The 18893-nt window shown below is 36.1% G+C and overlaps 1 protein-coding gene across 2 annotated transcripts in view; it reads right to left on the reverse strand.

Annotated features, from left to right (window-relative positions):
- Positions 1-18893, reverse strand: part of LOC113061786 (contactin-5) — a 265848-nt gene that overhangs the window by 109946 nt on the left and 137009 nt on the right. For both annotated transcript variants that reach the window (XM_026231223.1, XM_026231222.1), the window contains exon 3: positions 2087-2290. In XM_026231223.1, coding sequence (XP_026087008.1) covers positions 2087-2290 — 204 coding nt within the window. The remainder of the gene's footprint in view (positions 1-2086; positions 2291-18893) is intronic.

Consider the following 18893-nt stretch of genomic DNA (forward strand, 5'->3'; position numbering starts at 1 on the left):
TTTCATAATACTAATCTCTAAAACTTTTGTGAGGCCACTTTTGTATCAGCTGTGATATCACACTTAGCTGTTTATTATCAACTTCAAATTTACGCTGTGAATAAAAGTTGTGAGTTTTAAATAGTGCCAACTGAGAATTACTGTAGTGTTTGTTAAGAGGATGTTGTATCTATCTGTCTGCAGTGCTGTGCAGCTTGTCGGAGGCAGCTTGTAGGCTCAGTATGGGGCGACATTGAATGTTTTATGATTTAGCAGCTTGATAATGTCACAGAAATCAGTCATCTCAGAGGCATTCTGTGATCCGTCAGCTTCACTGGGAGAACAGCAGCCTGGTGTACCCCCCATGAGCACTTCAGCATTACAATTCCACGACAACCTGAAGAGTGTGGGTTATACTGTGAGGACACATCTCACTACTGACAATTACTCTCTCCTCTCAGTGTGGCGAAGAAAGCAGCACATGCCTCATTTACGTGATGGCTCTGTTCTGGATCCCCTGTCGTCTCCTGGATGACCCCTAAACTGTTGGAGTGTGGTGATCCAGAGATTCTGACTGCATCATTTCGAATGAGACAGTTCCTGTGACCCCTTTCTGACCCAATCAGACGTATTCATCTGTTCCCACTGAACCATGACTGCATTGTTAAACACTTCCCTGTAACAAAGCACTACACAATCTTGATAAACTCTTCAATTGTTTGGTGACTTTGGTGAATCTGGATGTCCACAAAAAGTGGTATTTTTTCTAGAAAATAAAAAGTTGCTGTTTATATTGGTATGGAATATTGGTTGGAATATGGTTCTCTATATAACTGTTAAAGAGACTGCGGCACTATATTTTGAATGCATAATTTACTTCCCAATCTACTGCCTACTTTAGATTTATCCACTTCTAAATACATAAAAACAAAATCACGGTCGTTTTACACATCTGTCAGACGGTCTCTTCCTGTCAAAGTGGGCAGAATAAGTGGCAAAATGCCACAAGTCCGATTTCAGGCTATGGGAGAAATAGTTAATGGTCAGTTTTAACCAACCATTTACCATTGCCCACATAAATCTTTGGGCTATTTGTGCAAAAACAGGGGTCATACTGACAAACAGATGAGAATAGATTAGATTAACCACCTCAACCAGGTATTATAATAGATAAAGATCAGCTTTAACCAACCACAAAACATGTCAACCACAGCGCTAACAGGTGTCCTTCAAATAACCTAAAAAGTCTACAACAGCAGAATAATTTGTTTCAGAAGTTACAACAAATGGGTTCATTCTCCATGAACCAAAAGCTTTGACAGAACTTATTTTCAAAGGTCTCCTTTATAGTGCATCTTGTTATCTTGTGTGTGTGTGTGTGTGTGTGTGTGTGTGTGTATGCATTTCTCTCTGTGACAACAGCATCCATCAGTTGTCAGGCTGACAGAAGGCTGGGAGTTTGGGAAGAGCTGAGATGCTTCAATGATCTCTACTCAATTTCCGTTTGGCCGTGGTCTCCGTCAGCTCTTACTGAACAGAGACATGATTCATTGTGGAAACATCTAAGTCACTTTCAGTGTTATACAAGACTCCAATACATTGCCCTTGTATGTTAGACACCAAAACAACTCAAATCGGGCTCTTAATGCCTTGCTGGTTAGTGCCGGTCTGGGGCAAGTCTAGCTGGTGGACCATCAAAACCCAACTGGAAAAGCTATTTGACCTAGGTAGTCTAGCAGGTGTCCAACACACAGTTTATTCTGTTGTCTAGCAATGCTATTTTTAATAAGTTAAGAAGTATGCCTCTTGAGTGTGAGCAAACAAACCTTAATTGGTCTTGTACATTTAATAGTCAAGTTAAGTCTGACCTTTCATTGAAACATGGTCCAAAGCACAGTACAGAAAAGGCCGATTCAAGTCAATGTTCAACTCCAAATACTATTTGAGCCACTCACTGTGAGGTCAAACTTTTAAAGTCAGTTAGAAGTAAAACCAGAACTCATTCGCCCCGTGATGAGAACACAGATCAGCCAGAGTTCGTTTGTAAGTGCTCAGCATGAGAGTCTGTGAATTGGCATGGGATCGTGTGATTCAGCCTCATTCTCACCTTCGCTCCTGTAGTCCTCCTGTGAGCTGAGGGCTGAGTATCTGTGTCTGGAGAACGGAGGCCAGTCCTGGCTAGACAATCCCACTCCATGGTTGTTCCTTAACCTCATCCTGGAGTTTAACAAGGAGGACGAGGAACTGTCTGACTTCATCCGTAGCACTGCAGCGTATGACACAGGTCTCCCAGCAACAGCTCTAGCAAAGTCTGAAAATAAGACAGACAGCGCTGTTACATCTAGCAATTCAGACTCAAATTGCCAGGCTCTAGGATATACTTGCATGGATCACTATTGCTCATGTTTAGTGTAAATGATTTGAACAAAACTTATGGTACATAGTAACTTCAGTATATAAAACCAATACAATTTCAGCAATGTTTTTTTGTTAAATAACTCTCACCGTACAATTGAATAGCATGTGATATTAAGCCAAAGTTCACGATTTATGTGCTCACACTATACTGTCCGATTGTTGAGCTGCGACTTGACTGCTCACATTATATATGTGAAATGAGCATTCGGGAACCAACAAACTCAGACTGTATAGCCTCCATCGCTCCCGTCCATACCACACACTGTGTCACCATGGTCGAGGGAGGTTAGTTGTCTCACAATACAACAACATAACAAATGACATGTAATAAAGTTGAGACTGAGAGCTGAGGAGTCTGTGAAACAGTCAGATTTATGTAGTTGGACAACAAATAGGTATAAAAATCCTTCAGGCACCGAAGGAGAGAACAGGATATCCGAATAGCTTATCCATTATAACTGTCACATTTATACATGGTATCTGAAAATTGTACATTTGTAAACTATATATATATATATATACAATATATTTCTACTTCTGCATTATATTTCCTTATTTAAATTTCTTTTTTTTTTTATTATATTACTGTAATAAACAAATCTCCATATTCATCGGGAAGAAGGAGGCGGGAACCGGCGCACAATCAAAAACGTTTTAATATTCAAAAGTAAATACAAAACGGCGCACCAGCCCCTCACGGACGACTGGTGCGCACAAATAAAAGCCAAAACATAAAATAATGTCCCAGGCCTGGTCCTCTCTCGTCCTTCACGGTCGTCACTCCAGTTTTATATCCTTCCATCTCCTACGTGGGACTAGCGGTGGGGCTCAGGTGTAGCTCATCTCCAATCACTACACCTGGCCTCACTCCTCGTTCCCACGCCTCTCGGCCCCGCCCCACTCGCCACAATTACATATCTTACATTTCATATGTACTGTGTAATTCTTATAATTCCTATGAATGTTTAGACTATCAAGTATGTTTGCACTATGTCTGTATTTCTTCTGTCCTGGAAATTCCTGTTGCCAATACAAATTTATTGTGTGTGGAAATATACTTGGCAATACATCTCTTTCTGACTTCTGAAGGATCCCAAACTTCTGTAGTGAATTAAATGTTACATGTATTTATGTAGAAAAAAAATAAAAAATTGATTAATTAACTAAACAAATTATCTGATAAAAAGAGTTCATTTCTGCAATAAGCAATTTTCTTTTTTATCTGAAACACAAATGCACTCTTGTAATAAATACATAAAGGAAAAGACAGGTTGACAGTTTGACACCTTGTTCTTATGTTGTTACTTTTTTCTCATCACCGAAAAATGAGTTCGGTGTTAAACGTGTCATGAACATTGCCATGTTCTATTGCAAATGCCACTCACACAGAATGAAATTAATTCAGATAGCAAATGCTTAGTATTTACGCAGAGAAAACACATAGTTAATTTTATCACTGTTACATCACATCAATCAATGCTGTGGATTTACAATTGCTACAAACGATTCTAAATTGCCCATTTGTGTTAAAACGATGCCAAAAGAGGAAGGACTTATTGAATAGCTTAATTAAAAAGTCATCATACACCTGCTGTAATCTCCTTATTCTGCTGTCTGCCAATTAGAACTTTAGCAAAGATACTAAGCTCCAACGCACCAAGCCATCTGACTTAACTCACAGATGTGATGCTCAGTAATGAGGACAACCCCACAAATAACGACTTAAATGCTTCATTCTTCCCATGGTATGGGATCGTTTACAGACCACCTTGCTTCTAGAAATTAAAGCCCGCCCAAAAGGTGGATCTGTACTTGCGCAGAGAGGCACTCAAGGGAAAAAGTGTGCTGACATTTATGAGGTCCTAATTAAAGACAGGCCTTTAAATACTATAAATATTACAACATATGACCTTTGCAGCCCTGAACCTTTAGAATATGAAAAACAGAAAAACTGAGAGGTCCTTTTCTCACAAAGAAAAATAAAATAAATAATATTAATGAAAATAATAATAAATAAAATGCACATGTATTCCCATTCAGGCTGAAAAACCCGCAAAGAAATGTTACTCTCAGCTTTTAGATGCTTAAAGAAAAGAGGAAACTGATCCACAAATGGCATACAGGTGTCTAGACAGCTGCCTACATAGAAATCAACAGAAAGGCACCCATATATAAATAAATATAGGCAGTTACCGAATTTGATTGATAGAAAGATGAATAGACGGATGGCTGGCTGAATGCTTGATGGACAGGCAAGCAGCAAGAATTGTGTGAAAGAGACGGGCACGAGAGAGAGGAGAAATCCAAACAGACAGATCCAGCTCTTTACATCCATGTGGAAGAGGATCTCATGGGCATGTTACTATGTTGGGAGCTTTAAATCGTAGCATATGAAATGTATTTGATTAAATATTCATGGAATACCTTTGAAAACTTCAACAGAAGCATGCAAGATTGTGTACGACATTCGTTTGACTGTTTTTGAAGTGGTTTGTTGTGGATTCTGATCTTTTTAAGTCCTACTTGATTTTGTGGAATTATGCTTTGAAGTCGTTTGCTTTTTAAGCTTTTGAAGACGTTTTTAATTATGGAAGTAATTTGCTTTTTCTGCCTTGCGATGGCCAAGAAAAGGCAATAAAAGGAAAACTGTGGAAAGAGAATCCAGGCTGAGGGATTTGAACAAGCTAAGCGGAAAGCTTACACACTCCTGTCATGAGAGAGTGAATGTCAAAGATTCGGAACTGCTAAGGGCATAATATAAAAGTCAGATTCGGATAGGACTCGTTTTCCTACTTTGGTGTTTTAATTGCATCTAAATCTGCCAAGTCTATTGAATTTTACAGACACCGTGTGAGAAAAACCGAGCAAGTGACTTACTGTTTTTCAGCTAACTCACTTTAATGGTTGATATTGTATTACCCCAACTCTTGTTTGTGTGATTTGATCTACCTGAGCTAGTGTTTGAGCACTATTCTTCTACATGATCTACCATTCAATATTACAGAGCTCCTGAAGGGACATGGTGATGCTAAATAAATTTAGATAAATGTATGTTTTAATTTATATTTATCTTTAGCATTTTTGCACCTTTAAGAAACACAAACGTTTTGTGATTTGAATGCAAAGTTTCTCGGGGGAATGCAATACTTTTGCGAAAGAACAAATACTTTTTTTGAAAGAATGTAAATTTTTTGCAAGCAAGTGCAAAGTTTCTCAAGGGAATGCAATGCACCAATACACCAATGCATATATATATATATATATATATATATATATATATATATATATATATATATATATATATATATATATATATATATATATACATATACACACACACACACACATATACCCTTATTTGGTGTTTTGATGATGGTGGGGTTTAACACGTTGGTCCAAAATCATCTATGGATGTGATCTGGTGACTGTCAATGCCATAGCCAACTGTATGAATCACATAATTTATGTACTTATCAAACTGTTAAGTAGACGTATGAGGGCATTGTACAATCACATCTGGATAGAAATGTATCATAGTAAAAAGGTTATCACTCAGAACAGCTGCGCATTGATTTAGAGTGACCATTCCTTTTTATGGGGATGACTGAACCCAAACCATGCAAGCATATGCCTGCCACAGCATAACATAGTCACCATTTGTATATTACAGTAAATCAAAATATTTTATTCCAAAAGCTCATAGAAAATTTTATTTTTAAATATATATATATATATATATATATATATATATATATATATATATATATATATATATATATATATATTTATATATATATATATATTTTTATTTTTTATTTTTTTTTCTTCATGACATGACTCTGTTATAACCAAGTACATTATTAATAGATTTTAATTTTAAAAATCATTTTAAAAACACAGAGTTCAAGAGACAGAAAGAGATCTAAATCACTCAATGACTTGGTAAAAGGTTAACAACTAAAAATATACAGTCCGCCTAAATGTTGAACAACCTTTTCTGCCTTTGAAAACTGCCCTTAACGCCTCCATAGAAAATAAAACAGCACAACAAACTGAGCTGAAAGGTCTCATTAAAGCAGGTACTTTGCTGATTGAAGCAACAAACATCTCAACTGATTCCAGATACACTTCTTTTCATTTATTTCGAAGCTACTAACATTTAAGATTTGACAGCATTTCTATTTGCACACTTACTAAATAATGTTGTGTCAATTGTGATACGACCTTCTGGGATTATGGAAGTGTTTGGTATTTACTTTAGTTATTGTTACAGATGCTATTACTGATTGTCACAAGAATCACATCAGTTCATTCATAAAAGACTGAACTGAAGCCATGCACATCAATAAGCTTTTACGAACAGGACAATTGAAGAGTCACACCTGTTAGTAAATACATTTATAATATATTACCTTTAGGAGATACTTTTATCCAAAGTGACTTTCAAAAGAGGAACAACAGAAACAAAAACGCTGGCATTGTAAATGTAGCTATAGTGTCTGTAAAATAAACTATATATACCTATGAAGACAAAGTTACATTTCTAGCAGCCATTATATCAAAGTGAACCTCAAAAAGTATTTCACCTTTTACTTTTGATCAATTTAATACACCTGTGCTGAATAAAGTATTCATTTATTTTAACTTCAACTACAGTATATAAACTGACATCTTTGGATGTTACATCACGTCTCACAGTTTGTTACGGCATCTTACACTGTGAGCGCTGTTTTTTTGGATCTCTTATCAATATAAAAATATTCAAATAAGCATACCTCAAAAACCTGCATTGTGCATTCCACGGAGCTCCATCCAGCTCTTTTTGAAAACACACATGCAGTGAGAACGGCCACTGGGGACCTGCAAAAATAAGCTTTCAATAAGGTGATATTTCAAGCTCGAAATGCTGGTTGGGAAACTTCATGTTTACTTAATTGTGCTATTTTTTCAACATATTTTATTTTTTTATGTGCTTAATTAACTAAAAAATAAATCACATTAAACTGACAGCCCTAATTTGGACATCTAAAACAATGCACACAGTAGTTTTAAATCCAAAACTCACCCCTGAGTTTACACTATACCGAAAGCTGCGATAAAACATTTGCTGACTATTCAGTGCAAAAAGCTGCAAGGATGAAAACCAATCAAGTTGTAACTGACATAACTGTGTTGACACAGACAGACGCTCATTGGCACAGACATCAAAGAGACGTACATCAAGTGTTCACCTAAGGAATAGGCGCCCTGGATTGAAAATGGTGTGACATTACATGATGATATTTCAAGCAAACTTGGTAACAGTCACAAAAATCATGGCGCAAAGTCAATCTCCTTATAAAAGTGTCAGAGATATACACATAACCAGGCCACTCCAGAAACCCTAACTAAAAAAACAAAAAAATTTTTTTTTATATATAACAGTATTTATTTATTTATTGTATAATGTGTATATTTTACATTTTCAAGTAAAGACTTGTTTTATTTGAACATTGTACATTTCAAGACTTGTTTATTTGTACATCCCTCAAACATCACTGTATTGCACTTTAAATTGTGCCCCTCCCCCAAAAAATACAGTGTTCATTTTCTTACACAGACATATTATTGGGAGATATAAAGCGGCAACTGATAGTTATATGCATTTTATGTAAGCGGCCTGCTATACTGTTATAAAAATCTAATTGAATTATATAAAAAAACTATCACAATGTCATCTTAATTTTTTGGCCATATCAGAAACTGTCTAGAATGACTGCCAGGTCCACAGACACTTGCACGTCCTTTTCAACAACTGCTGGTGAATTAAATTTCACTACCAAGATGCCAAGGGTACATGACAGTCCTGATGATTGTTGACAGCTTTCCTAGATGGGTGGAAGCTGTTCCTACTAAGAGTACAACAGTCAATCAGCCAGAAATAACACTTATGACAGATTACATCCTACTGACAGTTAATTCAGACCACACTGCATTATCAATGTTTAGAGTATACTTCGGAAATAATGTCAAATTAATGGTCATGTTCAAAAAATAAATAAATAAATAAATAAACATCAGTGTGTGTGTGTGTGTGTCTGTATTTACTTCATTATGGGGACAACAAGTTTTGTAATACCAGCGAATTTTGACTTTGTGGAGACATTTTTAGGCCTGTGTGAGGAAACAATCTTATAAATAATATACATAATTCTGGCATGAAACTCTAGATGGGGCAGTACAGTAAGTATATCTCAATAAAGAATATAAGTAAAGTTTGACGAGACTAGGTGGCATTTCTTCTCATTGTAGCTAAGTAGCAGCGGGTGTGCAGGCCGAATCATGCTGGAACGGCGCCCAAAGAACGCAAAAACATAATGGCAAGGACCATGGCTGAAAGTGATGTCTAAAAGCTAAAAGCACAGCTACAAGCCATGGCCAAAAGCTAAAGAGCTAAAAGGCATGGCTAAAAGCAAAAGGTAAACACTAAGAGCTAAGAGCAAAAGCAATTGGAATTGGAATTGTCAGTAATTGTTATTTTGTTCTAATGTTGAAAGCTGTTCAAGCTGCTAGTTAGTGGACTTGCCTCCAACTCATGGTGCTAGGATTTGATTTAAACAGCCTTTCTGTGGAATTTGGCTACTCATGTTTCAATGATGCTCCCGATCGGATCTTTGATTTGTCTGGTTCACTCTGAAACCCTACAAAAATATCTGAGTTACTTTTTCAAAAAAATAAAATAAAATAAATAAATAAATAAAATAAAATAAATAATAATAATAATAAATAGTATTAATCAAAATGAATTAAAACAGTGAAATGCAAACTCAGAATATGACGCAAACCTGCAATAATTAAATGTTTCATTTACATTTATTCATTTAGCAGACGCTTTTATCCAAAGCGACTTACAGATGAAGACAGTGGAAGCAATCAAAAACAACAAAAAGAGCAATGATATATAAGTGCTATAACAAGTCTCAGTTAGGTTAACACAGTACAAATAGCATGTGTTTTTAAATAATATAATAAATAAAAAGAAAACGGATAGAATAAAAAAAAGGACTCAGCTGCTCGGATTGAGTTGGGAAGGTCATTCCACCAGAAGGGAACATTTAATTTAAAAGTCTGTAAAAGTGACTTTGTGCTTCTTTGGGATGGCACAATCAAGCGACGTTCACTTGCAGAACGCAAGCTTCTAGAGGGCACATAAGTCTGAAATAACAAATTTAGGTAAATGGGTGCAGAGCCAGTGGTTGTTTTGTAGGCAAACATCAATGCCTTGAATTTTATGCGAGCAGCTATTGGAAGCCAGTGCAAATTGATAAACAGAGGTGTGACGTGTATTCTTTTTGGCTCATTAAAAATGAATCTTGCTGCCGCGTTCTTAATTAATTGTAAAGTTAAATGTTAACACAAATGATCCCATTTTATAAAATCTCTTTGCTGGTTACCTTTGATGATCCAGTTCAACCATACTAATAAGCAAAAATGACTTTAGATAAACTAACAATTGTGCTTCATTGTTTTTTTTTTTTTTTTTTTTTTTTTCACTGCTGAAAAGTGTTGAACCTTCTTCTCCTGTGTTCTACTGTACAGACGTGAATTAACTTATCCTTCAGCCTGAGGTTTATTCATTACACTTTTTGGTGTTAAAGGTCTTTTACATTTGCTACAAATATAACTTTCTTATATTAAAAACAATCAAGCCCTGTGCATATTTAAAAACACGAATGTAATGCAAAAGTAACATCATGCATTACTTTCCATAAAAAGTAACTAAGTAATGTAATTAGTTACTTTTTTAGAGAGTAACACAATATTTTAATGCATTACTTTTAAAAGTAACTTTCCCCAACACTGTTCTTTTGTGTATGCATTTCATCCGGGGTTCACCATATACAGTGGTGTAATATTGTTTACGTTCACTTTTCTAAGGTCAGTACACTCATCGTGCTGAGTGTGTGGTCAATTTAAGCCGCAGGCAGCGTCAGAAGTACTTAACACAGTCATATCAATGACAGTTTTGTGGATAGAAGGGATTTAAGTTTACTGAGTTATTTATTGAGTCTTGAGTTATTGCTCAAGATCATCAGATATATGGTTGATGTAGTCCTGAATGAAATGCATTATGGGTAGTTTAGTTTGGAGAAATGTGCTCGTTGTGCTATGTAGTTCAAAAAACAGCAAAAGAACGTTTATATTTAGCTTTTTTCAGTTCATTCAAGTTCAGTCCACCCAGGAGTTTTGTGCACAGTAACCCTGATAACTTTTGGCATGCATCGGCTAACTTTGTCCATCTCATCATTGCACAAACATGAATTGACAAGCTGTTGCTCTGCCACTGGGACGGATGAAAATAGAAAGTAGAGAGTAGAAAATAACAGCAGATATAAAATTATTAATTTATAACTAAATTAAGATATTTTATCAGGTGGATGCTGGGGTCTTATCTATTGGTTCGCTATATATATATATATATATATATAATTTTTTTTTTACATTACACACTGCATGTCTAATTAGAGTTAAGCCAGTCAGAGTGGTAGCCCAGGCACACATAGTCATAGGCCACTAGTGTTAAGCCAGATGGCATGGTAGCCAAGGTTCACATATATAGTAATACATGTGTTCACATGGCTCTTTGGAGCAGCAGCTGTACATACAATATGTTTTGGCGATAGATCGAATTCCATATTCATATGCATTGGAGATGTGTCGGGGCGGGGCGGGTAAAGAAATTGTCACTTTATTTGTGGGGTGGGTTGGGGAGGGTCATTGAAAACAAAACAAAAAAAATCCATTTATGTTGTAGTGTTGGGCGATATGGTCATTTTTCACATCAGATCAGATCGACGATACACAATATTATCGTGCATGGGTGGAGCAAGAGAGAGACGCTTTGTTCTTGTCATAGCATAACTATTTGGTGTTTTAAAATGCGCAGATGCGTGAGAGAGAGCCTATGAAATCACTAATAATCAAAAAATATACTTTCAAATATACTGATAAACTAATGTTAATTATTACAAATACTAAATTTAAAACAGCTAGTTCATATATAGTCAGACGCAACTGTCATATCGTGTGTCCTGTTACAAATTTGCCGCATCTGTGCATGGAAGTTATCAGTCTAAATGTTCTGCAAAATCAGTCAACGGTGAAAATCAATAGTAGATTTAATTTAAAGTCCAACAGTTTAACACTAATAACGGACATAAACAAACACACTAAATATAATGTAGGCTATTCAAAACAGGTAAGTTCATATATTTGGAGTAAAGTTGAATTGAACTGATGCATTAGTCATACAGCACTCCGGACCGCACGCCCCATTTTGACCTCAACGCACCACCTTAGAAACAAAGAGGAGATGCATTCTTGTTCAGATTACTTGCTCGCATGTGTGTGTGTAATGCGGTGCTGAAGTGAAATAGCTGGGCAGTTTGATAGCATAATTATAATAGGACGCCTCATAACCTGCGGGTCAGGTTGCGGCGGATTTTCTTTATTTTTATCTATTATCCCCATTTGTTGAGTGGGTAACACTTTAGAATAAGGTTCCATTAGTTAATGTTAGTTAATGTATTAATTAACATGAACAAACAATGAATAATACATTTATTACTGTATTTATTCATCTTTCTTAATGTTAGCTAATGAAAATACAGTTATTCATTGTTAGTTCATGGTAATTCACAGTGCATTAACTAATGTTAACAAGCACAACTTTTGATTTAAATAATGCATTAGTAAATGTTGAAATTAACATGAACTAAGACTTATAAATGCTGTAAAAGGATTGTTCTTGCTTAGTTCATGTTAATTAATACATTAACTAACATTAACTAATGGAACCTTATTCTAAAGTGTTACCGTTGAGTGATAATGAATAATGACACCTCCATGTAAAGTGTTCTATTTCTGCATAAAACAATTGCAGAAGTAATGACTGCCAGACAAAGAAGCAACCTATCGATTGCTAATGCAAATTAAAAAATAAATAAAACTACCTTTCAATAAATTTATATTTGTATATTTATTTATGGCTTCATTCCACTCAGACCATTGATTTTCTAACATATCAATATAGCGACATTTAATGAACATTTACAGACGCTTCATCTGTGTATGTGCTTTTACATACACAAACTCTCTTTTCACTATGCAGTGAGTTATCAGACGTAAATCAATGCCATTTACAAAACAAATATAAATAACTGTGACAAATATCACTGTATAAACAAATGATAAAGCAGATGCATGAGGTGGGTTCACGATGACATGGCCTAAGCACCTTACTGGAAAACAATGACACTCCAATCAACTTCTAACTACGCGGCCGTGTTAACAACACGTATGCAAAAAATATGTAATGCAACTGTAAATAATAATTTGCCTTTGAAAATATCTTCAAACTCTGTAGTTGCCTCGCTTTTAATTGCGGCTTTGATTTATGATGCCACTTTACTTAAATTAAATGGCACTTGTAAGATACAACATTACTGAAGTTTAAGATTTGCATTGATTCATGCTTAATTAGCTGTTAATGCACACTCACAGCCAATTATAATATGTTTTTGTTATATAACTGTTTAAAATTCAATGAATGTGCACACCAGCAAAAAGTGGCTGCAAATTGGATTAAGATGCATGTAAAAATGAACAAAACTTTATGACATGGAGAGAGAGAGAGAGGGAGAGATGGCAGTGTCTTCTTTCTTTTAGCATGCACAGTGTCCACCTGTTGCTGGTGACAGTATCAGACCAAAAATAAAAAATACAAATAAAAAGTATGATGCAAAACACAGACTTTTAAGCCTTCAATTGTGCCTGTGTTTGAAGAATTATACAGAAAAATGGCTGCAAAAAAACGAATAAAGAAATGCGAAACATGTTTGGTGTAGGTTTTTGGTGCAGCGGTGCATATATGTATATATAATGCAATTAAGATGAATGGGGACTGGAGCTTTTAAACTTCACAATCACAAAAACAGGCATAAAACTTTATAAAAGTGGTCCAAAAAAACAAGAAGTGGTTTCATCACTCATACAACTAGTGCAGAAAAGCTAATGGCAGAAACTGATTTATTTAAGAGTTCAATGATGGCCACTCAGTGACAATGGTTGTTATTAATATTTTCCATTTAAGCTGTTAACTTCCAATTTCCGTAAAGTTATTCTATGCTCTCAAAGTTTCTGCCACTGTTCTTTTCAGAGGCTATAAAGTGCTCTTCAGTAACCACAGTGTGCTGGCTTTGAAAAGCCTGACTGCTCTCCATGGGTTTCTCATTTCATATCACGTCCTCAGAGATATAAATTTCAGACACAAAATGTAGTGACTTTAATGTATGCCTGGCACATTGAATTTAATAATGCAAATGTATTTATAGGGGTTGAACAGACAAGACGCATTAGTCAACGTCACAATGGAGAAAAAGATACTTTACGATTTAATTATGAGTTTTTGGTCCTATTTACGGAAGCGACAGAGGCACAGCTGTTGAAGGGGTAACTGAGGGTTTACAGTGGGGTTTGTTCATGATGAATACAGTTTATTGTGAGGAAGACCATTTGGTTCTGCTGCTGCAGCTGACAAGAGCAAACAATGTCAAGATTCAGTTTTATTTGATAAAATTACCCCTGACAATCCCAACCAGCTCCTGACATTTTAGGGCTAAAACAAATGACAATTGAGGCTGCACAGCTGTTGGATTACAAACTGGCTGCAGAAATATTTAAATTTGATTGCAGCAAGACATTACAACCGTGAAAAACACAATGTTTATGAGTCCATATTGTGTAGAATAGGTTTGCAAAAGTACATAAAAGAAAGGAATTGGAAAATAACCATGAACAAACGACCAGCTAATTAAATATAATTTTCTTTCGCAATTACTTTTGTAACCTGTTTATTTGATGGTAAATTAAATTAACCGGCCCATATGTGTCATGTTAACTGCGTTGTGATCCAAACAAATTCAGAGATGGTGTTTGAGCCGGAATGCTAAAAAATAATATAATGAACATGATTCATAGTGACCGACCTTGGACTCAAAAGTCAATGTCCTCTCTTCTACCCTGTTCTAGTTCCACCCAGACCCCTCTCCCCCCAAAAATAAATAAATAACTCTTTTTTGCCATTATTTCCATGGCAATTAAACACATGTCCCCAAGCAATTTGCGTTACTGTAATACAAAAATTAATTAATTAACTATACAAAATGTTATTTGTTGTACTGGTTTTATGCTGATTTAATTTGACAATTTTATTATAGACGTTTTAACTGTAATATACAAACACTGCATTATAATAAGAAGAATCACTGAGAATACTGTGAGAAAAAAAATGCATTATCGAGATGGGAAGCTGATGGCATAATAATAACTACAATTGAATTAAATGAAAAAAATCATTTTATTATATATATATATATATATATATATATATATATATATATATATATATATATATATATATATATATATATATATATATATATGACCAATGGACTCCATTCTGCTTTGGCTCAGTCAGCCGCTTATGGGCCACAGTGTGCCAAATTTATTAAAATAACATAAGCAGGTGAGGTGTGGTGGGGGCTCAAGTACAGCGACATGATTAGCCATAGTAGGCAAGATTAATGAAGACCTTCTGAGAGAGATTATATTGACTGAGCATGATTATACTGGAGACCGTTTATTCAGTGGCATATCATTATGAATAGAGGAATCCATAGATCAAATGCAAACCCTACTCACAGGGCTAATATCTCACTAAACTCAGCTTTTGTCCTGAGCCTCAAAGCATCCAGCTGAATTCAAAACCGGCCCGGACTTACCAAATGAAAAAAAAATATCATATGCTGTCCAAAGAGTAGTTCAGACATTTTGTTACACACCAAACATAATAAATCCTACATGATAAGTAATGGTTAAACAACTACAGAAATAAGCACTTTAGAACGATTCTCACTATTAACTAGTTGCTTATTAGCATGCATATAATGAGCATGTTGGCTCTTTATTAGTACTTATAAAGCACATATTGATGCCTTATTCTTCACAATTATATTTCTAGATCCCTTAACCCTACCCCAAACTTAAAGTCGGTGTAAAGACAATTCAGAGAATTGATTCTAAATGCATTTTAAATGTTACAAATGTATTGCTGAAACACGTTACAAAGACTGTGGACTATGTACAGTAGTACTATATTGTGGAGTTAGACTGTTAAATAGTTTTCCCCTCAATTTTGTTACCAGGATTTTTTGGGTGGGGATAAAAATCATGTCTTGATGATGAACTAAAGCCAATGAGCATGGCCCCTCCTCTATCACTAGTAACACAATAAGAGGTGTGTTCAACTTGAAGCAGAGGTATGCAGACTAAAAAGAAAGCAGAGCAGAGAGCAGAAGTTTCTCTTTGCTTTCGAATCACTCGAACAGTACTTTGATGAGAGATAGCAGCTTTCCCATGAGAGGGTGTGGACAGTGGACATGCCCTAAGCATATGAGAGCAGAGAATACGGCTCAATTTTTAAGATTTTTATACCCTATTTGATTTACTTGGCATATTTTGTATCATTCAAATTTGGCTGGGTGGTTCATAATACATTTTTTCTGTGGTGTGCAACTGAGAACACATATTTAATATTGCTTTACACAGACTTTATCAACTACCTTACTAACATTTGTAAGCAGCAAATTTACAGTTTATTGAGGCAAAAGCTGTAGTTAATAGTTAGTAGTTAATAGTTATAATGAAATTTTAATGTGTTCGAAAATTAGTTTTGTCCCATATTTACCCAGCCCTTTGGTTAAAATAACTCAAATTGAGTTGTTTTTAACATCTTGTTTTTGAGAGTGCATGCATTTTAGAAACATGCAGCTTTTGCTTTACTATACATTATAGACTAGACTTGTATACATTTCTTGTGGATTGTTGTTATGTTTTTATCAGTAGTTTGAACTCATTCTGACTGCGTCGTATCATTGTTGTTTCGACACTGTACGACCATCTTGGGTAGTATTCAGTTGCTGCTGTGTTCAAATGGCACAGTGGATCGACAACAGGAGGTTAAACACTGCATGATTTTACAATATTAAGAATAGTGACAACTTAGTCTAATCCGCAAACTACATTTCGCAACCAAACGCACACGAGAAGTGATAAGTTAAATATTGCAAGATCATTGCTCCTCGAATTTCCCGCTGCCCTGTATCTTGCTCTCTCATTGGCTGTAGGTCATTAGCTATGTACAGTATTTTTCAATCAAAACTAATTTCACACAGCAGGTTTTTCAATCCCCAAACGGTCCAGATCTTTAGCATGCCAAATATTTCACTGGTGTCGATGAAGTGTTGGCGATTTTCTTGGGTAAATCAGCACCGATTTGTCTTTTGACCATTTTCTCAGCAATTTGCAAAACCTGTCAGTAAGTGAAAACTGGGGCTAAAATCATGAAGTGTGAACTCTGCATAAACCTCACTCCCCGATCTCAAGAGGCCTCCTTGTTAGTTCGCCTGCCTCTTGGGGTTATATAAACACGACTGAACGCATAATATAATTTAGCATTCATTAAACAGCATCTACCAATTAATTCCACAAATAGATGCAATATAGATTTAAACAAATATAATTTAAGTTTTAGATTCTGTCATTATGTTACATATAAGTGTGCAAGCAACACCTTATAAAATACATATGTATACACATTAAATCATGTTGACAATTAATAGTGACCACAGCTGTCAGGCTTCTAAGAGACACCATTAAAATGTTTCATATGAATTATGCACATACATCTTGTTGTTTTGATTTATATATATATTATAACAGAATAACAGATTTCATTTCATTAGATTCTGCCCCACCCTCTATCAACATAACTAAATAAGTCCCTAAACAAAAGGATCTATGCTGGCACTCCTTGCTTTGACAAAGGAGTTTTAGGAGGTTTATGCAGCTCTATGTGGTAGCCAAATGTCATCCCAAATCTTTGGTTTTTATGTACGCTGCTCATTCACAGCCAGGCCTCGTGTGCTTAGCATGCTAATACTTTATTCTTGTCTAAAAAATGAATGCACAATAAACTCTGTCTCTGGGCCGGTGACTCTTTTGCCCTTGGTGTAAATGACTTCATACATCACTTAAACCATTACACACGTCTATATTCCATCTAGCCTGCATTTAAAATTTAAACCACAATATAGTTGTGCTCTGTTGTTTACTACGCATGGGTTTGAAATGAGTACTTTGAGCCCCATCGACACTTTGACAGTAAAATTATATGTGATTGCAATAAAAAAAAAAAAAAAAAAAAACAACAACAACAACAACAAGGCAAACATCTGAGGTTCCGAATGTAACCATGGTTCCCTGAGTACGGAACGAGGCACTGCATCCTCTAGGGGGCGCTATTGAGAACACCTCGTCATGACCCGTGTCTGAAGTATACTCTAAAAAACACCAACGCGTTGGCGGGCGACAGCTTCTGACATAACTAACGGTGCGACTAAGCGTCAGGAGAACACGTCATTTACTTCTTTGTCTGGAGCTTGCATACAAAGCATGGCAGGGAGCTAGAGGATGCAGTGTATGGTCCCCTACTCAGGAAACCATGGTTACATTCTTAACCTGAGACGTTCCCTTACAAGGGAACTTCGGACTGCGTCTTTTATTGGGCACTATGGGGAACAGTATACCCATACCGACATGCTGAGGGGAGTGCAGGCCAGAATCATGGCCACAGCCTGACCTGCTGCTTGCGTATGTGGTGCCATTTAAGCGAGATGTATTTCTTGAAGGGGCCTAGATGGCAAGGAGGGAGATTAAGAGAGGGAGTCTCCACCGCAGAAAGAAAGCTCTTTCTACATGGGGCATCCTCTCATAGCTGCTTTCGTGCATCGCCTCAATGTCGGCACAACTCTAATGCCGAAACCGAAAAGAAGAAAACTGCCTCTTTCATTTCTTTTCAATCTCTGTATGGAGATCAGGCAGAAATGGAAGGCTCACCTGAGCTAGAGGGCTATGATCAGAAAGATAATGCTCATCAAGGCGGCTTCACGGCGTCACCTTTTTAGCGCACTTTGATGGCAAGTCCAACTTTGCCGTGGCGCCATCCATAACCTCCAACAGGTCAGGAGGATCGAGAAGGCTCAGCCTCAACTTGTTCACCATCCTCAAATATCTCATGCTTTTCCTGGGTAAAAACCTAGCAGAGCACTAACCTCAGTATCAGAAAGAGTTAAATATATAACATCATCCTCCCGAGGCTCTCTCTCGTCTGCCGCCATTACTAGCGTGAAAGGGAAAGTCCCTTTCTAAACCATTCAGACAGATCCACCTGAAATTCTCACATGCTCATTCTCCTCCGTGCCTCAGCAGCGGTAGGTCCTGAACTGTGGGAAGCAGATGGTCGCCTTTTTTATATATATATATTTTTTTTTTTTCGGAAGGAGAAACGAACAAGCACGGAGCATTTTCATAAAAAAAAAAAAAATAAATAAATAAAA

This window comes from Carassius auratus, chromosome 43, assembly GCF_003368295.1.
Source record: "Carassius auratus strain Wakin chromosome 43, ASM336829v1, whole genome shotgun sequence".
In the NCBI taxonomy this organism is placed as follows: domain Eukaryota; kingdom Metazoa; phylum Chordata; class Actinopteri; order Cypriniformes; family Cyprinidae; genus Carassius; species Carassius auratus.